The sequence below is a fragment of the Toxotes jaculatrix genome, chromosome 16 (assembly GCF_017976425.1).
Source record: "Toxotes jaculatrix isolate fToxJac2 chromosome 16, fToxJac2.pri, whole genome shotgun sequence".
NCBI lineage: Eukaryota > Metazoa > Chordata > Actinopteri > Toxotidae > Toxotes > Toxotes jaculatrix.
In genome coordinates this window covers 7,921,631-7,946,677 of record NC_054409.1, presented here as the reverse complement: position 1 = coordinate 7,946,677, position 25,047 = coordinate 7,921,631, and the positions used below count along the sequence as shown (strand labels likewise).

At 39.6% G+C, this 25,047-nt stretch overlaps 1 protein-coding gene across 1 annotated transcript in view; it reads left to right on the top strand.

Moving 5' to 3' along the window:
- The window catches only part of LOC121195322 (atrial natriuretic peptide receptor 2), a 55,157-nt gene that overhangs the window by 14,747 nt on the left and 15,363 nt on the right, over window positions 1-25,047 (top strand). Inside the window, exons 5-14 of the mRNA XM_041058729.1 lie at window positions 1,130-1,224; window positions 5,699-5,834; window positions 7,992-8,076; window positions 14,655-14,775; window positions 15,723-15,797; window positions 16,856-16,933; window positions 19,474-19,578; window positions 21,405-21,476; window positions 22,278-22,437; window positions 22,556-22,711. Coding sequence (XP_040914663.1) covers window positions 1,130-1,224; window positions 5,699-5,834; window positions 7,992-8,076; window positions 14,655-14,775; window positions 15,723-15,797; window positions 16,856-16,933; window positions 19,474-19,578; window positions 21,405-21,476; window positions 22,278-22,437; window positions 22,556-22,711 — 1,083 coding nt within the window. The remainder of the gene's footprint in view (window positions 1-1,129; window positions 1,225-5,698; window positions 5,835-7,991; window positions 8,077-14,654; window positions 14,776-15,722; window positions 15,798-16,855; window positions 16,934-19,473; window positions 19,579-21,404; window positions 21,477-22,277; window positions 22,438-22,555; window positions 22,712-25,047) is intronic.

Genomic DNA, 25,047 nt, shown 5'->3' with positions numbered 1-25,047 from the left:
CAAAAAATGTTTGACTGTGGGAATCTGTTATATTTCTTTTCATTTATGTGACCTGCTGCAAAATGTGAACTCAATGTTGATATTTCACTAAATGCAGGATGCTCTTCCTCCACTGAAAATGAGCATAAATCAGTACAGGGAACAGGTCTCTCCAGTAAACATGCAGCGGGGCCAAGTGACCCGCCCAGCTGCACAATATTGGAAAGCACCGTTGAACCCAAAATGTGATTAAAATGTGCCCTTTCACCACAATAATTAGTGTTATTGAACAGTTATCACACAACACTCCAGTTAATAGTCCATTTGATGCTTGATGTGGGTGCTCATACATTTCCTTGTTTATATTGCTGCCTGCCAGATATGCATTCACATCATACTGGATGAAGCAGAACAATTTAGTTGCTTCAACTTGGAAGGGTCGATGAGGGATGTTTTCCTCTGCACGATGGGAAAAAACAAAGAAAACAGAGCCCATGTTGAAAATAACAATTGTTGTGGATGTTTTGATAATGTTCCGAGCTACTTGTTTTTATACAAGCAAAAGCTTTTCAATACTGGCTCTGCAAATGCAGTTTTTTCTATGTACAGGTCACGATCCAACTATTTTTTATTTAGTTATTTTTTCATCTTTACAATACTCAGTTGTCTGAGTTATATGATCCTCAGAAATCACGCTGGAAATGGTGACATGTAAATCATGATAACACTGAAAACAATGGTGGTACTATCATGATTTTAATCATTATCTGTTTCGAATGAATCTATTAGAAACTGTAGTATGTGAGTGTTCAAAAAAGGCAATGCTCTGAGCCTGACTGAAGCTCTGAGCATCTAGTGTTTTAACACTTTGAACCAGCTAGGGGATGTTGTATGTTGTAGAAATTTCTCTGGTATCTGTTTCTCATTAATACACACATAAAATCAGTATGGTAAGAATATTTTACTGACAGGGTGGGATAAAGAACCCAAGTTCATGATTCAAACACTGAAGACACAGAAAAACACAGTCTGCCCGCACTGAATCATCTAAATTTGAATGGAAGCAGGTGAAATGAGCACATCTCAGGGATCCTATGTGACGTTACACACTGAATCACACCCTCTTTGTGGATATTGTCTGTGTTTTTAGGAGTGACTGGACTTGTTAACACAGACCACAAAAATGCCAGGGATATAGACGTCAACCTGTGGGCGATGACCGACCAGGAGACGGGAGAGTACGGGGTAAGTAATGCATTTACTGTTCCCGCTATTGATTTGTGTTTAATGTCTTTGTGATCATCGGTAGGGTTTGATATGGGGAGTAGAAGACGGGTAGATTAACTGACATTTTGCTGTGGACTGCTCCTTTAAAGGAATAGTCATTTGCTGCTTGTAGTGATCACACATGCTTGTAGTGATCTGTCTTAGTCTTATCCAAGCGGAGAGGTGATGTTATTTAATAGTTTTAGATCTAAGGTAGAGAGCAGAGAGGCTGATGGCACTGGCACTTTATTGGATTGAATTTTCATAAATGCAGCAGAGTGCAAGAATCGTCATCAACATGATTTTGGACATTTTACAGGAAAATGTAGATAGATTTCATGCACCTAGGGGCACACAGATTGTCACAGAGAACTGGGGCAGTTTATAAGCAGATTTGGCTGAGAGACATTTTTGTTGGGCATGGTCTGTGCTGATAGGCAAATGAGGGAGAGAGGAACTCAGAAGACCTTTTTCCTACATGCCATGTTATTCTGACAGAGTTATTGCCATACAACCCATATATATTTTCATTTTTCAATACTAGCACTGATACTGGACTCTCTACCGCATATTTTTCCACAAAACCCTTAGCCGGGACCGCCTACTTTGCTAAGGGGTTATGGCGCCAAAACTGAAACACAGCATCCCTGGTTTGTGTCTGGCCGGGGGCACTTGTTGCATGCCATATTCCACATTTATCTCTACCCTCATTTCTTGTTACATCTTCACTGCTGACTCTCTTCTTAAGGCTTAAAATGTTCCCAAAAATCATTGACAAAAGAAGCCAGACTTCTCCAATGTCAAACTTTGTTGTCTAAACATAAACCTTGCAAGAACCTTTTCTCACTGTCACTGTCCAAAGTTTTATATGTGTATATGTAGATAAGGAAAATCAGCTGCTGATTAAGATTGTCAAAATAGAATAGTCTGAAATCTTGATTGAATCATCAGCTAGCTAATCAAATAATAAGTAAACACGGCTACAAATCTGATCAGACATTAGATTCCAGGCTTTCACTCTACAGTTTTTTCTATAGACACATTTCTGGCTGATAATGTAAGGTGTGATACCAAACCATGATGAATACATCCAGGAAACAGCTACTTTTCTTTTTAAACATTTCATTTTGATTCTAAACTGTTTGCTTCTTTGATGAAGGACTTGTTTATGATGGTTGATGATCTGATATTACCTGATTTGACATAGAGAAGTTTAATTTTGTATGGTATGAACTGGACGGATTAGTAAATAAGGACTAATTGTAAACTTTTTTGTTATATATCATACTATACTTTCAATATGCACTACAATGTTTTCATGTTATGTAAAATGTAATTTCACATAATGTGGATCATTATCGATGGACAGTTAATGAGTCCGTCCTTTTTAAAATAGTTTCAAGTGCTCTTTATTCTATGTGGTAAGTTTCTGAAAGAAAAGACTTACAAGCATGTTAGTGGCCATAATTGCTGTAATGATTACTCAAGAGAGACATGATTACATAATGTGCAGCATTATTGTGTAAAACATGTCTCCTACAAAACAGCCTTTGTTGTCAACTATGCCACTGGGGACCTTTTTGATATACACTTGGAGCTTTTTAATAAATCATTTTCAGTCTCAGTGCGTAAGGTTGGAGACACAAAATAATGATACCGATCAGAAAAGGACTAATTCACCTCATGTGTCTCTAAGTGTTGTAATGAGAACTTTATCCAAATTGTTTGCGTTGTTAGTTATGTGTAGTGTAAAACCTCAGCCTTTGCTTCTGTTTGGCTGTTGATACAATGAAGGCAAATGAATATTACTATTTGGGAGATATTCTGCAGTTCTGACTTTCTCTAATGATAAGATGCATAAAACCTCAAATTTCCTTCACAGTCCGATGAAGATATTTGTGTATGTTGTGCTCTGCAAACACTGCTGTGAACCGCTCCTGCATTTTTCTTTTTTTTTTTTCTGTGAGGGTAGAAGAAGTGGGTTAGCAACATTTGACTTCAGTTAGAATTTCATAGCGGTCCTCAGAGGCTGTCAGCGTGACTTCCTGGTCTCATTTATCCTCAGCTTTTAATTGGTCCATTCCGATGGCATATTGACCTGAGTAGCCAGCAGCCTGCACATACGTGTGTGTGTGTACACCTACATATACATATCTATATAAATATATATACATTTATTTATCTATATATATTTATTAAATCTTTACCTAAAACCTTTTAAGTAGTTGTGTTCCTTGGATCCTGTCTAGAAGTATCACACCTTACCTGTGTCTATATATGGACACGTTTTGTCTGTATGCATATGTTACGTTATCTAACAACACTTTTTTCTTCCATTTTCTCTCAAATTCAAATTCAGCTGGTATACACACTGCTTGTATATGTTAACAGTTATAAGAAAAGTTCATGATCATGTTCAAGATGTATATCTTACATTGCTGTATGTATTTCTTCTCTGAAGGACTGCAATGTCTAAGTTCAGATTTAAAAAAAAACAAAAAAAAACGTCTTAACACATATGATCTTAAACTCAGTTTGCAAATCTTAAAATGGCATGGCACTAACACTGTAGGACTCATGAGTCACCCTTTAATGCAAAAGCAGAGAATTATATTTTAAATTTGCTTCCAGTTTCAACATGAAAAGGTTTCCTTACATAAAGCCAGATCCCTGAAGAAATCAATATCACCTTTGGGTGCAGTGTGTGGCTATGAACTTTTGTCCACACTGTGTATATTCTAAGTGTCCAACATATAATTACTCTCACATTCATGTATACTCAAAATATTTATTTACCGTCACTGAAAATGAGCTAAATTGTCCTGCTTACAGCTTAAAAGGTATTTGAGGTTTTGCGAGTGAACATGAGATGAAGTGAGTTGTCGGAGGAGATCTTTTGGCAGGGGAATGCAGTAAACACAGCCCCTGAACTGAAACCCTGGAGCTATTTCAGACTGTGCAGCCTCTGTCCCTTCACCCGTCACACTCTGCATTGTTTTGATGACCCTCTGTAGGGGTGATGGCCTTCAAGGTTTTAGCAGAGAGGGCATACAACATGCTGGGAGCAAGGGTGGAAAACATAAAAACTCCTCCAGCTACTGAGAGTCATGTTTCACAGCAGGACAACAGATGCTGCTCATGGAGCTGTACCATCAAAATAAAGCTCACACACACACACACACACACACACACACACACACACACACACACACACACACACACACACACACACACACAAAAGCTATGCAGGATGTTGGTCAAACTTGTGTAAATGTACTCCCTGATTAGATTATAGGTTTGAGTCAAATGTCACAGTAAAAGCAAAATGTTTTTCTGTGAAACACCAGAATGTAGCTTTTAAATGAACTTTAAAACCAATAGCCTAATAGTATATACCATTTTCTGGTCTTGTTATTATAAGATATCAAGATATTGTCTCATAATTCTGACTTAGGTGTCTGATTATACTGACATATTAATTCATACTTAGTTTTTTAAGCCGGTTATCAAAAGGTCATGGTTTGGGGTTTTGAATTAGAGTTTTGTTTTGTCTCCAGAGAAGTTAAATGTCTCATTGGTGGACTTCATGTAATTGTGCTTACAAGGAAATATTTAAATTCAAGGTAACATGATAATTAAGTTTCTGGGAATTTCAAGAAAAGGTTGTTTGCTGGATTAATGCTGCGTTTACTTATACACTTGAAGGAGAAGACAACCATCAGAGTTCAGAAAGCCAAGAAGCAGTTTGTCTGTGGATGAAACGAACAACATACCACATGTTAATTATTCAAATAGAAACTTGTTTTTTTTTTTTTTTTTTTTAAACTTTGCACAGAGCCAGGCTAGCTGCTAGCGCTCGGCAAGAAAGCTAACTAGCATATTTCCCAAAAGGTTTTGCTAATTTCTGTTCTAGATGTAGGACAACCTCTTTAAAAAAAAAAAACAGACATTTGTAATAAAGCAAATTACTAAAATTCAAGCCTTGGAATATAATCTCACTCTATAGTATGTCTCGTGGTTTGCTCAATTTGTCTGGTAAGGAATGACATCTAAATATGATTTTTTTTTTTTTTTTTACCTTTTCTGGTGTAAATCTTGGTGAGTTAAACTCCAGCGACTCAAAAGAAGCCAGTCCAGTTTACTAGTTCAGGTTCAGACATAGTTGTAACAACAGCAGGATGGGAAGGACCAAACAATATAGACATTTTTAGACAGTAAAAGTATTTTAGATAGCTAAACAGTCAGAAGACTAGGAGTCTACAGTCATGCTAGCTGCCCATTGAGGCTCTATGACACAGCAGTGCTTTGAGCTAAATGCTAATGCCAGCCAGCTTCCAGCAGACTGATGAAAGAAACTTGTAGTTAGAGATTGCACTGATTAAGACAAAGAAATTATAAATTATTATGGCATTTTTTCATCCATTTTAATTACTGTATTCCTCTGTGTTTTCAGCTTGTCGCGTACTACAATGGAACCACCAAAGAGATCATTTGGTCCCAGACAGAGAAGATCCACTGGCCCAGCGGCGGTCCACCGCTGGATAACCCCCCCTGTGTGTTTTCCACAGATGACCCATCCTGCAATGATGGTATGACAACTCTGTCTCTTCCATCATAATAGGACACATAATCCACTGCCTAGAGATGATTGTATCTAATTCTGAACTGAAGTATTTTTTAGAAACAAGCAGCATGAAGTTGACTGACTGATGTTGAAATTGCATGAAAACAATTGTGACAAGGGAGTTCATGCATAGCATTGACATCAAGTTAAATTATCCCATGCTAAATGATAGATTTTTTTTTTCTTGACTTAGAGTAAGATTGAATTGCTTGTCAGATGGATATTATTGCAATCTCTACAGGGCCTATGATAGTTTCATGTTGGTGCTGTGATGATAAATGTGTTGTTTTTCTTCAGTTTCATCCCAACTGTTTGTCTCAGTGAGGTATAAGAGTAAATCTAGGAGTGTAATATTTGCTTGAATAATAAGCAGTGCGAAAGATAAGTGCTGGAAATGGTCTTTGGTGTATGAAGAGAGTGACGGTTTCAGAGGGAAATGTCACAGATGATAAACTGGAGAGGAAAACCACTGCAATTATAAATGTATTTTGGCATGAAGGAAGGATAATGAGTGGAGGGGCAATAAATCTTACTCTATCCCAAAATCTGGAGCCATCCGCAAATAATTTGCAGAGTTGAGAGCCTGGATGTCGCCTTCTCCAGTATTGCTTTCAGCACCAAGGACAATGAATGCTATGGAATTTGCAGAAACATATTGACGACTAACAGTCTCACGGACACACAAAGGGCAGTGACATCGTTTAACATCCTTTAATCTACAGAGTAAAGAAACAGAGAAGGCCAATATACTGTGGATTTTTGTTAGTACCATTTTTTTTTTTTTTTTTTTTTTTTTATTAAAAGAATGGGAAAACTGCAAGTAATATCAAACTGTGAAATCCCAGTAACAAAGAGGACAATACAGAGTAGCTTGAGAGTAAATTGCTAGTAAGCAGGTAAAGCAATAAATGCCATAAATGCGTTCAGTTCTGCACAACCGACCTGCGCTCACTGACTCTGTCTGGCAGCCAGTGCTATAGTAGGCCGAGATGCTGCCCAGAAGTGCTGGGTGGATGGATAAACTCTTGTTTAGTCAAGAAATAGTTTCACAGTGGAACTCCCCTTAAAACCACAAATGATCATTTTACATTTCTGTTTGTGTATGGTTTGAATTTTGGCAATGAATTTTGGTTAATTTGCAAAATTAATGACATTCCCATCATCCTCAGCGTTTTTACCTACTAAATATGAGCATGTTGGCGTTGCCGCGGAGAAAGTGTTAGGGTGTAGGCATTTAGATCAAAGCACCAATGTGCAGCCTCACAGAGCCGCTGACCTCTTGTTTACCCTTGGACAGAGCCAAGCTAGCAGTTTCCCCCCTGCCTCCAGCCTTTATGCTAAGCTAGGCTAAACATGTCCTGATTCCAGCTGTGCAAATATTGCAGGTGACAGCAATTGTCTCACCTGATTTTCAGAATGAAAATATAGATGCAAATGTTGATCTATTCATTTAACGGTTTCTATTTTTACTGTATTTGCAGGTAAGAGTGCACCATGACAAAATGAAAAGTGTTTAATTCCTTGTCAGCGTGACAACAGGCCACATAGAAGCTGAGATATTGACAAACCCACATTTGGAAGTCATTGTTTTTGAAAATCCACGATGGCAGATATAATGACATCTGGCCAAATGACTTGTTTTTGGACAGCTTGTCTTTCGTCTATTTACAAATGTACACACATTTTTAACAAAACTTCAAATCTGCACAGAGTGAACCTGATGAATAGTGCAGACTGTGATTGCTAGTAACTTCTAATCTTCTGAATCTTCAGTTCACCATTTCATTCATGCACTGAAGTGAAACATCTATTGTTGATTAGTGTTAGAAATTATATTTCCCCAATGACGAGTGTCAGCTTATCCTGTGATTACAGCAGCTGGTACAATTAGTCTCCATTAGGGTTTTAAAATAAAAGCAGTGTCAGTGTGGGAAATTGCTGGTGTTTGCAGCTGACAGATTGCTAAAGCAGTGCAGCTGTACTTCAGGAAGTCAGGGCTGTATTTTTCACAGCACGCACTTTCTTTCTTTTTTTTTTTCTTCCTCTTTTGAAAGATATGAATGTGGACATCTGTTGAACATATGAGAGACAACTGAGTGTGGAATCCTTCTCCTGTTTCCAGGTCACCTGCCAGTTCTGGGTATTGTAGCTGTGGGATCCGGCTTAGCGCTCATCATTTTTGGAATCTCCAGTTTCCTCATTTACAGGTGAGTTTGATCTCGTCGAGCTGACGCTTCCCGTCTGCACTACTTTTAGCTCAAACAGCAGAGTTTTTTTTCTTGCAAAGACAGAAAGAGAGGGAGCGAGAGAGAGAGAGAGAGAGTGAGATGTTTGAAACAGGATTTATGGGTCGTGCTGCTATAGGTGCCAGTGTGGTATTTACACGATTGTTGCCATGGAAACAGCTCAGCAGGTGACGGCGTTAAAGCAGTGGTGAAGTGTGTTTAAGCTGCCAAGTGAGCTCATATACTGGCCCCAGACAACCCTTACTGCTATTCTCATTTAATGATCATTAGTGTGTTCATTAAGTTTAGTCTCTTAGCTCTGGATTAAGGCTAAACGCCACCTATTTTAATAATTCACACACTGCTGATGTCAGGTGGAAAACATCAGTCTAGGTGATTTTTGTACTTCTCTCAAAGGATTACATGTTTGTTTGTTGGTTGTCATGCGTCTTTGGGCTCATAAAAACCTTTTAAAATCCTGTTAGTCGAGCACAGAGATGCCTGGTTTTCAACTCAAAAACAAACCTGTATTTCTTACACAGCAAAACAAACCTCTGCGCAGCAAAAATCTCAATCCAGTGAAGTCATTTTTGTCTATAATTGAGTATTAAACTGTACAATTGAAAACATCTGCCACTGTGGCAAGATCATTTTAATGTGCTTCCAATGCAAATCAACTCTCTAGAATCAAGTCTTTTTCTTCTGTGTTATGCTGCAGCGAAGGTCATTTCTACACTTTGTTGAAACAGAAAGAACCTGAGTTTTTTTTTTTTTTCTCCTTTCAAAGGTTTTACTGGGGGGAGTTTTCTCTTATTTGAATCAAGGGTCTAGGATAGTGGGTGTTGTACGCTGTATGAATTATAAAGATGTGATTTTAGGCTATATGACTTAAATAGAGTTGACTTGACTGTGGCTATGGACTGTGTGGCTGAGGTCATGTTCTCAGCACTGTTTCTGGGAATCCTGGGATTTTTAACATCATGTGTACATTCAAAATATGTTTTCCAATATCTTTCAAAGTGACTGTTGGCAAAAAAAAATTCTTAGTTGTATTTTTCCTACTAGTATGACTGATAATTCTTTCAAACTGAATTTCGACCATCATGTAGTGAGATTAGATTTATCCCAAACCTGCCAGAACAGTTAAAAGAATGAATATGATGTGGAGAAAATATAAAAGGCAGAGTTTTTTGTGGTGTTGAGTAAAACGTTTTGTGAGAGGGGTTGTTTCTGAAATCCTGGCTGCAGCCTCGAAACAAGTTGAATAACATTCAAACAGGTTAAATAACTTACTTTTCTGGCAGATTTTTTTCACTTGACTTTTATGCCTGACTTCTGATACTTCTATGACTCTGCAAGAGACAAAAATAACATAATGTAATAAGAAAGTTATAACTTTGTTGCTCATTCAGCTGTAAAAATCAATTCAAATGAAATTTTTACACAGTAAATTAATAATGCATTCTATTAGCAATATTAGCAATTAAGGTACTGCAAGATTAGTAAATTCTGCTTAATATGATGGGTAAAAATCTGCATGTAATGAAAGAAAATTAATGTTTCTTTTTTTCCCCTTTTTCATCACTTCTACAAAGTTGTCTTCTTCTACACGGCATTTCTAATTATGCTCACGACCGATAAACACAATGATTTTCGAGTAAAGGGGAGCTGATTTACGTGTCACTAACAAATCGCGACGGTAATCTGATCACTTTTCTAATACCGACTATTAACACAAACAAGTGTTAATCACCAGCCAATCAGAATGGATTTTGATCAGAGGAATGGTGGAAGAAAGATGGAGGAGCAGCTCTCCACCTGAGGTAAATCCAATAAATCTGAATCAGAGTTGATCATGTTTAATATCACCCAGATAATTAGACGCACAGCCTGCACTTAATTCTGTAAACATTAAGATTTTCTTTTCTGCTTTTTTTTTAATTCAGCTCACAGCACAGCAAGTACAACACGGTTTCCTTACCAGCTAGCTAGCTTTCTTGGACTCTTGGCCGGTAAGTTTTGTGAAATACCCTCTTTTTTTTTCTTGGATTTCTTTTTATATAGTCTGGGATCCAAGTGTAATATTTACATATTAAAATATAATTTATGGCAACATGTAACTATTTCTGTCCCAACTGGGAAACTCTGTGATGCATTTGTGGTCCTGACCCACAGTTTTGCACTCTCTGCTCTTGTCAGACTATACTTAGATTGACCATTAACATCAGTAACAGTTTTATATATGGAAAGCCATTTCTCACAGACCTGAACATGTTGTCCTTTTTTGGATTTGGAGTCGACTTCTTGCGCCTCACGACCGTGAAACTGTAAATGCAATCCTTCTGTTCACGTAAAAAAAGCATAAAATACACCGTCTTTAGAAGCTGGAAGTGTTTCTGTGACGGCTCTGTTTGATACCAAAGGCTAACAAATCGCTTCCTGTTTTTGCAGACACCAGTGGAACTTTGCTGATGGACAGCGAGGCAGACAGCAGAGCTTTTTACAGCCGTCTTAAAGATCAACCAGCTGCTGAAAGGCCTCCATGTTCAGTACTTGACCTACAAAAACACCACTAAAATGTTTACTGTCACTGTTAGTTGTTCGTCTCAGATCAATCAGTGGATCAGTTTTTCAAGCTTGAAATGCAGATAGGCTTGCAGTTTATATGGTGAATATATTATATATTATATAATATAGTTCTAATATTTATTTAAATTTTTTTAATAAGAAGAATTAAATAGAAAATATATTATCTTTTTGATTAATTATATATTTGCTACTGCTTACATTTTATTTTTTAAATACATATAGCAAAAAGTTTTATACTCAGATTAATTGAATCTCTTTGGGATAAATTTGGGGATTTAAATCTATTTCACAGGGCAGAAAAAAGCAATGACATGAGGAAGCTCTGCGCTATGAAATTATTGGTGTATTTTGTATAACAAATGGGTGGTTGGTTAATTTTTTTGTAATAGATTGCTCCTCTATTATAATACAACTCGCAACTGTTGCCTGTGTGAAATGTACACAATAGAAAAAAAATTTGTTTAATATGCAATTTAATAAAAGCAACCTGTGTACTGACTTTATCTTTGTGTTGCTTTGTGGTGAAACACATGCACTGTAACATGAGATTTGGGATGTTAATAAGTAATTTAGCCTCAAATTCAGCCTCTAGGTCTCATCTTTCTTCAAAACAAGTTAAAGGTTTCCTGAAAAGCTCTTGTTTTTCAGGAAGCGTCGGTACCTGAAACAAGGTGGAGTAAAGTAGATCACTGCTCTGGGACAGTATTGTTGAAACAAGCTGATTTCTATGAAAAACAGATTATTTACTCTCACAAATAATAATTTAGGACTAGAGCGCAGACCAAACTTTTTTGCAGTATACAAAACTGTGAAAATAAAGTAAGACGACTCAAGAATTTCTACATTTTATCGCGCTGTTAAATATTATCCTGCAGTGCTCAGTGGATTTAACCAGGTGGACGTTCGGCTGCTCCCACTAGATTTTGGAGTCTGGTGTGCAGCAGCAGCAGCAGTGTGAGGGGATGTTGAGCAGAGCAGCAGTGGCTCTGTTGTTTTAATGGAGGGGTTGGTCCAGCAGAGGTATTCACATATGGGACTTATGAAACAATAGGCCCAGTGTGGAGCCCCACACTTTGCCCCTCTGACTGCCAGAGGTCTCTAAACGAGGCTCTTTAAATAGAAAAATACCTTTCTTTTTTTTTTTTTTTTTTTTTTCATGGATGGGGCTGGAGGGCACCGGTGGTTTAATGGTGTTTCCTGTTCTGAAAATGGTTTCACATAGGCACGGTCTGGAGTATTTGTAGGCGCAAACAAGCATCAGAATCTCTTCAAGTTTTTGGATCCACCAAAACAGTTTACCCTGGTGAAAAAGAAGTAAAAAAGGAAAGAAAAAAAAAAAAGCAGGCCACTTTTGAGGCCAACTGGGATGGTTCGGGGAAAGGCTAAAACACGGTGATATGCAAACGCTGCAATAATTTCCTGCAGCCATCTGGAAGTATTTTACACCTTTTAGATTGGACTGGAATGTGTGGGCTCTGCTCGTTTTTCATTTCTAAGTGTTTCAAACTGACAATGAATTTCCTCCTCCCCCTAAAAAAAAAAAAAAAAAGAGGTTTTCACAACTTTGGACTAATAGTTTTATTTTTGAAAGTGTTTTTGTTGTAAATCATTCAGTGTCAAGAAACAGCAGCTCCTCTGAGATTTGCCCCACATGTGTTGATTCACTGGAATTCCTCTTCCCCTCTGTGGTTCTTGGTGTTTGCCAGTCAGACTGATGCTCAAAAATAACTCTCAAAACATGTCAAAAATATCCCTGACCTGTAAATGACTAATTAATTTAGTCACAGAACAAGAACCCAGAATTGATCAGGGTAAAACTGAGGGAAGTGATGAATCACGTAATTATATTGTACCTTTTGAATAATTTTACTGACTGGGCCAAAGGAGACTCCTGAATGAACCAGCCAACACAGTTTTACTCTGAAATCTATTTACACTGCACAAACACTTAGCCTAGCTTCACCTAACCTAACCTAACCTAACCTAAACTAACCTAACATTATGTAACATAACATGACCTAACTTACCATAACACAACATAACCTAAGACAACGTGACGTAGTATAAATTAACAAAATGTAACCTATAATAATGTCATAATATAACATAATAACCAAACCTAATAACATGAAAGAGTCACAGAAATCCATGTAACCAACATAACTGGGGCTACAAAGGACTTTCTCTAAATACAAACGCTCAGTCCTCTGGTTCCAGCCACTTCAAATGACCTAATATTAGCACAGAGACCCAGAAATACATACCATTAAATCCCTGTATTTGCAAATATAACCATAACTTAACAACACTATGGAGGTACTAATACTAATACTCACATAATTGCTCGTCATTTCTCCAAATGCAATACATTCCTTTCATATTTTCACTGTAGAATATCATATTGAGTTTCTATTACTGCAGTCTGTGGTTTATGCTTTCAAACATCTGAGGACTACCTCAGTGTATTTTCAGTGCCAAAGTCTTATTCTGCATGATTACAAATACTGACTTGTCTTTAAGTTATTTTCCTTGTTGGCCATTGTATTATCTTTAAGGAAATGACCATTGCGAGCCCTGTTGTGCTGAGAGTTAGTTAGTTTGACCGCAGTGTTTGATAATGACCATTTTATTTTGAATGCAACAGTGATTAAAACTCACTGATGCATTTTTCCGATGCTCTGATAAACATGTTTCATGATGCATGTGAGATTTTAAGCCCAAAATTAGGATTACAGCTGAAAACTGAGCCAAAGCAATGATAAAATACTATAAAAGACTATTAAATACATTAAGTCCATTACATAACTCTTAAATCATGTAGATGTATGTTTTAGTGGTTCGTTCACATTCGTTTTTTTAAGTTTTAAGGAACCATAACTCTTACAGTTTTTGAGTTGGGAGTTATTTTAATAACAGCATTAGTGCTGAGATAAGGTTAGAACATCTGAGTCCGCTTTCAGTGAGTTTGTTAAAAATAAAGAGCGTGGGAGTAAGAATCGAAGTGGATTCTAATCTTCATCATGGTTATCTTTTTTTTTTTTTTTTTTTTTTTCATTCTTCACAGAAGAAAAGACCCATGAGTCATCAGAACAAGTCTCCACCATGAAGCTTTATTTAAAATAGAGGTTCGAAAGCTTTCTGTAGTTTTACCTTAAAGGAAGTTCATGCAGGCAGATATGAGAACCTTTATTTAACAACTTTAATGAGCACTCAGCATCAATCGACTCATCATTTCAAAACACAAGTAACAATCCAAAGTTTTTCATAAAGGTCAAAAAAGGCAACTAGTTATTTTTGTGTTGATTTGACTTTTGACCAACATTTCTCTTTAAGGTACCGATTTCACTAAATTCCAGGTCTTTGCTGTGGATGTGTAGTTGTGTGCTGTGTTTCAGCATGGGTTTAAAAGAAAGAGCTCTTTGTCCAGGACTATAAAAATACTCACCTGAAAAAAAAAATGGTTTTCCACTTCATCAAAGTTCAATAAGAAGAACATACGCACCAGTAAAGTTAAAATCTAATAAAACACAAACACACAAGCCCACGTTCATCAACACATGTACATAACTATTTGCAAACGCTGGACGTGAAGCATTTTGCAGTCAGATCTGAGACCACTATCTCAGGAAATACGTCCAAGAAAGATGGAGATCAGACGCAAATGCGCAAATGGAGCAATTAGCTCTGTTAAAGGTGACTTGCCAGATTAAGCCTGTGTTGTTTTAAATCTCATAAACTAATTCCTCAAAGTAAAACCGTGAGTCAACAGACCACCTTCTGAAGGAGTTTTATTAATTTTTTTTTTTTTCAAAGGCCAGATTCCAACCTGTGGAGTCACAACTTTGTGGTAAAAACATCAGCTCACGACCTCTGCAACATCGCCAGCCCGGTGCTCATTGTGTGCGATTGTTCTTCTGCTCTTTGTGCTGCTGTCCTTGTTGATTTCACCACCTGGTTTTTCCCTTTTGCAGGAAACTGAAGCTGGAGAAAGAGCTGGCTGGAATGCTGTGGAGGATTCGGTGGGAGGACCTTCAGTTTGAGAGCCCCAATAAATACCACAAACGAGCCGGCAGTCGACTCACCCTCTCACAGGTAGATGGATCTTCTAAAACTATGTACTTACACTGAGGCAAAAGAGAAAATGTGATACAAAATGTGAAAAAGCTGAATGTCACACCCACATGAATATTTCTTAATAAATCTGAGCTTTATATTGCTGTTTATTCCGTCAGTGTTGCTGGCAGAGCCACCGAAGTGCGATTAACAAGTTGTTGTTCTTCTGGCAGGTTCCACTGTCATGTTTGCCAGTGGGAAAGACTCAGCACTGGGTCCACAGCTTTCATTCACACAGGACTGATTATCAGTCTCGAGATGCTGCTACTGTAAAATTGGACCCACCAGGAATCGAAAATGCTAATTTGACATGTTTGAAGTTTAGGGCTTCACCCTGTTTACACACTGTGCGCTGCGTATTAAAATCCAGTTTGTGGTTTTTCTTAGAAACGCGTCTCCTTTGGATTGTGCTTCGTCCCACACGTGCAAGCGTTCATGAAAAGCACATGCACACACCTTTTTCATTACTGGTTTTCGGTCCAATTCCTAGGATAATGTGTGTGTGTGTGTGTGTGTGTGTGTGTGGAAAACACAGTAATTTTCCAGACCAGTGTATTTTCCAGTGTGCCATGTGTTGCCAATATTTGCATTCTATACAAATGTGTAGTTGACTGTGCTGGCTGTTTGTATTCAGTGCGCCCACTTGATTTTTATTCACTCTGTGTGCACTGCAGACATTCGCCCAAGGACTCGAGTTGGTGTTTGTAAAAAAAGTGAAAAGACTTTATTTTCTCAAATCTAAGTGAAAGGCAATTTCATGTTGCACAGAGAAAAGTATTTTGGAAACGATTGTCGGGGGGAATGAACCCTTTTAGGAATGAAGTGGAAGCACAGTCTTAAATGACCACGATTTAATCATCTTTTCTCTAATCTTCACACGCTAACTGACATTTATTTCTCCTTGCTGCTCCTTTCCACCTTCTCAGAGAGGCTCCAGCTATGGCTCCTTGATAACTGCCCATGGAAAATATCAGCTATTTGCAAAAACAGGCTATTTTAAGGTAAGGCTTAGTGAGTTCTGACATTTTCAACTCCTGCGCACTCCTTTCCCACCCACATATGTGCACACTCGCGGAGAAAGCCTGAGAGCTGGAGAGGAGAGAGAAAGAGAGAGCGTGGGCGAATTTAGGTAGTTGGTTTTAATGTGAGCTGCAGAGTGTGTCAATTTTCTTCTTCTTCTTCTTCTTCTTCTTTTTTTTTCTTTCTTTCTCTGTTTCCACACCCCCGCCTCGCAGTCTGGACATGGCCATCAAGCTGTTGCTGCGGTTAATTTATCCGTTTAACACAGAGGAGGTGTGAGGAAATGTGACAAAAAGAGGCTGCTGAATAATGAGATAACTGCCTTTGTTTTAAGCTGCATGATGCAGGTTTTCTATAAACACTGATGTCACGGTACCTCTTGAACGTCTCGTGGACCATTGGAGGTACTGATGCACTTCTCAAATTCAATACACGCCAGAGGTGATTAAATCTGACACCAAAGAACAAACTGAGAGAGAAGACAGCCTGCAAATACTGGAAAATAAACTCTGAAATTAATTGCTTTTTCATTCAGCAGTCAGACACCAAATATGTCTGCTTTCAAACATAGTCATCATCAGCTCTTATATTTTGTATTGACCTAACCTTAAAGCTCTCACGTGGACTCACACCTGAGCAATTGGCTGTTTTTTTTTTTTTTTTTGCCAGTCTGTCACGTCTCCGGCTCCGAGGAATTCACCTCGCTTCCTTCGTTTAACTGATCCTCACATATCAAAGCGACAGGATGCAGTTATTCTCCTGCAGCAGACTGAAACAGGTCCCAAATGTACCTGTAGGCTATTCTGTAAGATGCTGCTCTCTCCTCCTTCCTCGCTCTGTTTTCATGATCCTTATTTGTGCTTTTTTTAAGAATCTGTGTGCGTTGCTGTTGTCGCTTTTCCCGCCTTATTTACATGTAGTCAAAAGTGCATCCTCGTCATAGTCTTTTATCTTTTCATATAATAAAAGGCTTTGTATAAACTGGAGTCTCCATCATCCATTGGATTGATTGCTGTCTCTCTTCTTGTGCTGCACACAGGGGAACCTGGTGGCCATCAAACATGTCAACAAGAAGAGGATAGAACTGACCAGACAAGTTTTACTGGAACTCAAACATGTAAGTGTTCATTAAAAGTTGTGGCCCTTAGAGGGATTGCTTTTAATCTTTTTGTATTAATGAACTGGCCTGTAAACATCCTGGTAGTCTCGGTCATACAAATCACAAACACTTATAGTGTTTGCGATACTCACTCATAGACTGACGCACACACATTCCCCTCCCTACCCACCCCCTATCTACTGTCTGCCTCCAAACCTTATCTTTTGTACCCCCCATGTGTCCATGAAAAAATTCCAGCACTGCTGTGTACAAAGGTCATAATTACATTACAGTCTGCACAACAGTTTATCCCTGGACCAAAGGTTTGTATAATTTTTTTTAAAGGGAGAAATCACCTGTGTTTGAAAGTTTTGTGAAATCTATTTTTGGCATGTTTTTGTTTTTCTCAGTTTCTTTTAAACATTTCATTCAAACTCTCTTACTATTTTTACATCATTCCATCTGGTCGTATGTTTCCCTGTATAATTTATTACTCTGTTATGTTCTTTGTTTAACCACTTTGTAACTATGCTGAGAAAAGTGCTCTACAATTGAAGTCATTATATAATAATAGAATAACTTCATAATATAATATTATTGTTGTACAAAGGAAAAATCTAAATCTAATGGGCAGATTACAATTACATTTGCTTATTTAAAGCTGCAATATTAGGATCAAATGACATATGTGCATATGACAGGTGTTCACGTACTGATAAATCCACAGATAATTATCACCCAGCTCCTCAGCTCATTGTTTTGGTTTTAACAGCTTCACTGTTCTGGTTCACTCTCACCGCTGTCATTAGAGATGTTTCCAGCCACAGTGGGCGGGTGTTTCACCTCTGAAATCCACTGTACACTACCTTCCACCACTTTGGCTTAGAATTTTTTTTTTTTTTTTTCTGAATCAGTGGGACAGTAAAACCTTTATTTTTTACTTTTTGGAACTGTTGGAAAGCAATGAGTGGAAACTGGCTCCTCATTAGCGTGCTCAAAGGGAGGCTGCGACCGGTTAAACTGCAGGATGTCACTTGTTACTCAAGCACTTGCAGCAAAGAATTAACATCTTTAAACTGACTCTTCAACATCAGCGACAGCAGCTGGTGATGAAGAGGTCCCTCTGGCTGGAAAGTATTTACGAGGGAGCGATAAGGAAGCTGAGGGAGAAAAAAATTCCACACAATTTATGTGGTTTGGTGATGGAAACACAGTGTGGCACAAAGAAGCCCCAAACTCGGAAATTACACGCGCGCTCATGAACAAGATGGATGCTCATGGGGAAGATTTTTGGCCATTTCTTCACTTTCAACATCTTTTAGCTTTCGACTTTCTTTACTCAAATTCCCTGTGTCTCGGATCCGTATTTTCAGTCCTTTTTTTTTTCGAGTGAGTTGAAGGAGAGGAGAGGAGTTTGGGCTTCTCAGATGCCTCTGTGGCCTCTCTGGGTCAGTCAGCAGGCACACATGGGAGAGAGGCTGCTGTCTGAGCTGGCAGCTTCTCAGATGCCCCGGGGGCCTGATCGGCTGTCAAACCTCAGCTCATGAAAAAGCCGACCAGATGGGGGAAGAGACTGATCTGCCAGTGGAAACTTAACCACTTATCTTCCAGCGCACTCTCCTCTTCCTCCTCCCCCTCAGCACCCCCCCCCCCCCCCCACCCCACCTCCCACCGCCTCCTCCTCCTTCTCCTCCTCCTCACCAGCATGCAGCAGGGGAAATTATATAGGCCAAAGGGTAGGCTAACATCTCCCGAGCCGTGAAACAGGAGCGACTAACTCCCTGGTTTTTGGGGTGAGAGCGGCTGTCACTCACTGCGCTCAAAGAAGAAAAGTACACTGTTGAAATTATGAACACTGTTTTTAGAAGTTTCACACCGGCTGCTGAAAGATTTTCTCTTTTTTTGGGGGGGGGGTTTGCTTCCGTCAGTGCTCACAGGGGCTGGAATGAAGGAGGACGTCCATGTAGCTTGTTTCTATAAAAGAAAATGACTGGGCTTTTTCACACTTTCTCATAAAAGGAATCTGCCAGAAAATGTTCTCCAAGTTCCCTCTTAATCACTTAACCTCAAACATCTCTGTTTTCATACTTTTTATATTTGAAGTGATTCATGTTTTGGAAGACTTTTTGTATCGTAAAAACCAGTGTGTGATTAGTGATTATTTTCCATGTCGAGCAGTTTTACACGTTTTGCCTTCTCCGCTCTCATATTCCTGCTCGTACATCCTCTCAACACCTCAGCGTTTTTTTTTTTTTTTTCATCATCCCCAGCACACTGGCTCATTCATAACCTGCAAGGGCAATTTATGCACATGCACATGTTTCAACTGGGTGCCCTGAGTAGGAATGCGTCTCAACACGTAGAAAAAGACACCGTGCCAACGAGCTGACTGCAAATAGACTATTTCGATGAACTGCTGGCAACGATATTCTAAAAACTTTGTATATAAATGAACCGTCAGTCCTCTCCCCCGTCCTCTGTTTCCATGGGGTTTGGGAATGTGATGTTTGGAAAGAGTTACACTCACAGTTGCACTGTGTTTGTGTGGTTATTTTCAGATGAGAGACGTTCAGTTCAACCATTTAACCAGGTTCATCGGGGCCTGCATTGACCCTCCCAACATCTGCATCGTAACAGAGTACTGTCCCAGAGGCAGCCTGCAGGTAATCAAAACTCAAAATTCTGTTTTGCTTATTGTTATTTCAGACCTTCACTGTGTAGAATGATGTGTTGTTTGCTGTTCTCACATTCATCTTATAAAGGTAGATAGTTTTGCTGCGCTCATTGTGAATCTGAATTTAACAGTTTCATATATTCAAGGATTTTGTGACATCACAACTATGAGCCTCTTACAATCCAATTTGCAGCTTTCACAAGTGTGATGTGAGAACTTGAAACCTCCAAAGCACATACGCTGAGAATGGACGTTACATTGAAGTAGGAGGCATCTTTTGTCCAGTAGTTAAGCTTTTGAAATATTTGCATATTCATAGATTCATAGAGCAAGAAGGAGTGGGTGCCATTTTTTCTATGTTTTATTTTAATGTGGCAATTCTGTTTGTGGAAAAAAAAAGACCACATCCGACTCAAATTATTATTCCAAGCAGAGTATTTTATACGTCTTGAAAAATGTCTGATGGGGATCTTTGAAATTGATCAACCAATATCTGAAAATCAAATCACTGTTTCCTCTAAAAATGAGCAATTTTACAAGCAAACTAAAAAGCTTTGAGAGAGCCACACCTCTGCTGAGGCTGTACAGTCTCTCTTTACATTTATCATTTAACAGAAATTTCAGTTCTATTTGTTGAGAAACAAACCAAAAAAAATTAAAGGAACAAAGCTCAAAATTTTGCAAAAGGTGCTAGTTCACTTTGTTGCTGAGCATTAGATGAGAAGATCGAGACCACTCTCATGTCTGTGTAATTACGTGTGTCACCAAGAAACAGTTATAGCTCTGCAACAATTTTGATCACATTCATTAAAGAAGTCATTTATCATTGAAAAATACCAAACATTATCTGGTTCTATATGTGAGGATTAGCTGATCCTCTTTTCTTTATATCAATGTAAACAGACTATCTTTGGCTTTTGATTTAGATTTTAGACAAAATCTGGAAAAATTCTCATCAGCACTTTTCACTGTTTCCTTTTACACTTAAGTCAGTGTAGTATTTCATGAAAAAAATTCAACATGTTTTAAAACACATAAAAAAATCAGAAAAACCCTTGATTCTTTCCTCGTGATTTGACAAATGTTCCACCAGATTTCATCTGTAGCTCTTAACAGGCTTTCGACATGTCTGCTAACAAACAAACATTAAACAACAAGTCAAACATTACAGTGCTAGTACCAGAGTAAACAGTTTTAGCGTGGACGACCTATTCCTGGCAGTGTGTATAGTGAGCTCTGCCCACGGAGCTCTACACGCTTGGCTATCACCTTATTTAGTCCACAGTGAGCATACAGTGTGCTTGCCTGTATGCCCATATTTTTGTCTTTATCTTACATTCATCCGTTTGTTATTTGTCATAAGAAGTATACTTTCTCCAAGTGAAGTTGTTCTTGGCCTGCACTCAGTGTTCTCAACATGCCAGCAGCTTCTTAAAATGGACGAGCTGGGAAACAAAGGGAAACTCAGCCATGGACTTCATCACTCACCCTTGCAGAGCAGGTCGTGTGCGTAAAAGACAAATAGCTGCAACTGATGTGATGTGGCTCAGCGTCAAAGCCCAGATTCCAGTAACTGGCTGGCTGCAGGGCTTTTGAGGGTTATTCATTAACGTCCTGCACTGCTGAATCTGTGACCCATAGAATGAAAAAGAGTACGGCTTCTGGTCTGAAGGTGGTTCTGTATTTAGTCCCAAAATAAACTGAAATGGCTGCTGAGAAGCCCTTGGGAGTTCAAAAGATGAAGCAGAAGCTACATTTTTTTCCTCGTCTGGGAAAGTTTTCTTTTCTAATTTTGATTTGTTTTTGTTCCTCCAGGACATTTTAGAGAATGAGAGCATCAACCTGGACTGGATGTTCCGCTACTCGCTGATCAATGACATTGTGAAGGTACGTGGTGGTCAGACTGCACTGTAAACAAAAACCAGAAGTCAATGGCAGGGCAGAGGCATCGATTTTTGCTTTTCGGTGTTAAATAAGTTGCTTGGTGTGCCTTAGAGACGCACAAAAATATGTCTAGGTTGCCATGGTTTCACATGGACAGGGAAAGTGCGCGTGAGGCAGAGAAACATGCACAGAAAAGTATTTTTGGCACAGTGCAGTGAATGAAACTACAGTAAATATTGCCATTATGTAGTGTAAAGTGGGACAGAAACAATCATAAACGTTGCTAAAATTTCCTTCCAGCTTAATCAGAACTAATCATGGACGTACTTTAGAAGATTATTTTCAATCCGTCTTAATAAAGAGGCTTTTTGTCAGGAGATCGGTCTCTCGGTTGGATTCGGTATTGAACTACGTCCATGACGAAGCACTGCAGCTAAATAGCTCCACGCAGATAGCAGCAGCGCTCTAGAGAGAAGAGGTGCTGGAGAAGCTTTTAGGGATGTTTGACTCACCGTTTCCACAAAATATTGAACATGAGTACATTCAGTACCCGCCTCCCCCTTCCCAAAGGAATTAACAGTAATTTCACAGAAATTCCCCCATGACTCTGCCGTCCTTGAAACACGGCATCTTTTCAAAACCTTCAGCATAGATCCACTTGTCAAAGCATATTATTTCCATATGTCTGGATTTGTGTGTTTTCATGTCTGATTTGCTGTAGAGGAAAAAAAAAAAAGAAAAGTGAGAAAGAGAGACAGAGTGAAAACACCCCTTAATGCTTGACTTAACGCTCCTCTCCACCAGGGAATGAACTATCTCCACAACAGCTACATAGGCTGCCATGGAAATCTGAAGTCATCTAATTGCGTGGTGGACAGTCGATTTGTTTTGAAAATCACGGATTATGGCTTGGCCGGCTTCCGTTCATCCTGCGAAAATGATGACTCGCACGCACTCTATGCAAGTAAGTAAAGTTAGAGTTGATTCGGCCGCAGTACTTAAACTTTTCATTCACAAAAACGCCAGCTGCTGTTGCCTTTCAGATGTTTTCAGAGTGTCTCTCGCTCTGACTGGTTTTTCAGAGAAGCTTTGGACGGCTCCTGAGCTGCTCATATACGATCGCCATCCTCCTCAAGGGACTCAGAAGGGTGATGTGTACAGTTTCGGCATCATACTGCAGGAAATAGCCCTGAGGAATGGGCCTTTCTACGTGGAAGGCATGGACCTCAGCCCCAAAGGTAAACACAACTGTCTTTTGTAGGCCTCAGGGAAGTCAGCTGACCCCTGTGGCATCCAATGATCTGGATCCTTTAAATAAGCAAACTAACATATAAAACATGAGCACACAAAAAAAAGTTTAAAGTCACTAATTCACAAACAGTCTGAGGGTTACTGTATTTCTGGAGAGTTCATGACTGAAGCGCAAGGACAGAAAAGACGGATGTTCACACAACAGGAGCATCATTCATTGGCTTTTCACTGACATTTGAAAGGGGACATCTGTGAGGTCAGACTACCATGAACACAAACAACGAACACATGCTGGCCAGATGTCAGAGGCAGGTGTAGTCACAAAAATCAACACATCTCATTTCTGAGACAACAAAGCAAACAAAGCGCATATAAGGAAAATGAATAATGAGCGTAAAATAAATCAAACACAAAAAATTGGATTTTTGGAAGCAGCTTAAGTTATTATATGTTATAAGAGACATGTTAACCTGCAGTCAGTCTAAGCCATTTCCAAGCTGCTGCTCAAATTCAGATTTTTTTTTAACCGCAACATTGCCTGAAAAAAAAATCACTACACGCAAAAAGTCAGTGAATGTGGTGATAAAGGTGCTGAGTTGGCAACACTGCCTGCAATAGAAGCTATAGAAACACTGGGTCGGCCGATCAATGGTATAACTTCACCAGTCAGCCAGCCAGTCAGTCAGTCAGCCAGCCAGTCAGTCAGTCAGTCAGTCAGCCAGCCAGTCAGTCAGTCAGCCAGTCAGTCAGCCAGCCAGCCAGCCAGTCAGTCAGTCAGCCAGCCAGCCAGTCAGTCAGTCAGTCAGCCAGCCAGCCAGCCAGTCAGCCAGCCAGTCAGTCAGCCAGCCAGCCAGCCAGCCAGTCAGTCAGCCAGTCAGCCAGTCAGTCAGCCAGCCAGTCAGTCAGTCAGTCAGCCAGTCAGTCAGTCAGTCAGCCAGCCAGCCAGCCAGTCAGTCAGCCAGTCAGTCAGTCAGTCAGTCAGTCAGTCAGCCAGCCAGTCAGTCAGTCAGTCAGCCAGCCAGTCAGTCAGTCAGCCAGCCAGCCAGTCAGTCAGTCAGCCAGCCAGTCAGTCAGCCAGCCAGTCAGTCAGTCAGTCAGTCAGCCAGCCAGTCAGTCAGCCAGCCAGTCAGTCAGTCAGTCAGCCAGCCAGTCAGTCAGTCAGTCAGCCAGCCAGTCAGTCAGTCAGTCAGCCAGCCAGCCAGTCAGTCAGTCAGTCAGTCAGCCAGCCAGTCAGTCAGTCAGTCAGCCAGTCAGTCAGTCAGTCAGTCAGTCAGTCAGTCAGCCAGCCAGTCAGTCAGTCAGTCAGCCAGTCAGTCAGTCAGTCAGTCAGTCAGTCAGTCAGCCAGCCAGTCAGTCAGTCAGCCAGCCAGTCAGTCAGTCAGTCAGCCAGCCAGTCAGCCAGTCAGTCAGTCAGCCAGCCAGCCAGTCAGTCAGCGACAGACATTCGTGTTCATTCACGTTTATAGGGCTGGTCCAGCTGTTGCAGCCCAGCCAATAAGAGAGGCTAAATGGCTGGAGAGGCAAGTAGGCGTTTGCCCCACAATACATGAAAGGACAGGTTCACATTTTTCAAATGGAAAACAATCCTCAGTTGCCCTTATGTTGCTTGGAGGCACTGCTGGTCGCTTTAATTGCTCTCCTCTCCCAAACTGGCCGCAAAGAGATGCTTTCCAAAGGGATTCCTGATGGGTGGATCAAATCCACAGTTCATTTCTGTGGAAAAATTAATTCCAAAGGTTAATCAGAGCCAATATGAGGCTTCACCAGTCTGAGTTAGACAAATGGTTATCTTCCAAAAACACTGTTTTTCCTCTAGGACCCATAAAGAGGAAATTCAGTACTAAAAAGACTCCAACTTTGGGAGATTTATAATTCATTTGTCCAACTCAGACTGTTTGAGCCTTTCAGCTTCAGATGTATTTTGGAATAAATTTGCATTAGCCTTTACATTTACTGGAAAACTCTAACACATCATTGCTATCTTCTCAAGTTAACTAAGACTTAAAGAAAACCTGAGCTTAATGGCTGCCGACACTTTGGCTCGTCACCTTCCTGCACACATGTTGGCGATTGCGGTTTGAACGGTTCCTTCACCAGCACCACCGCTTTTACCTCCACTGCTGCTTCTGCTTAATGACACTAGGGAAAAAAAAAACTTTCAAAGCAGTTCAAGATCTTCACTACAACTTCCACACATCCAGAGTGGATGTGTAAAACTCTCCTGGGGTGCTTCCTCCGTGGGATGACTTTCATTACCCTTTTATTCACAGTCATGCTCGATGCCGGTTGAACAAGTGCTTGATACTTATCCATTAACAGGCTG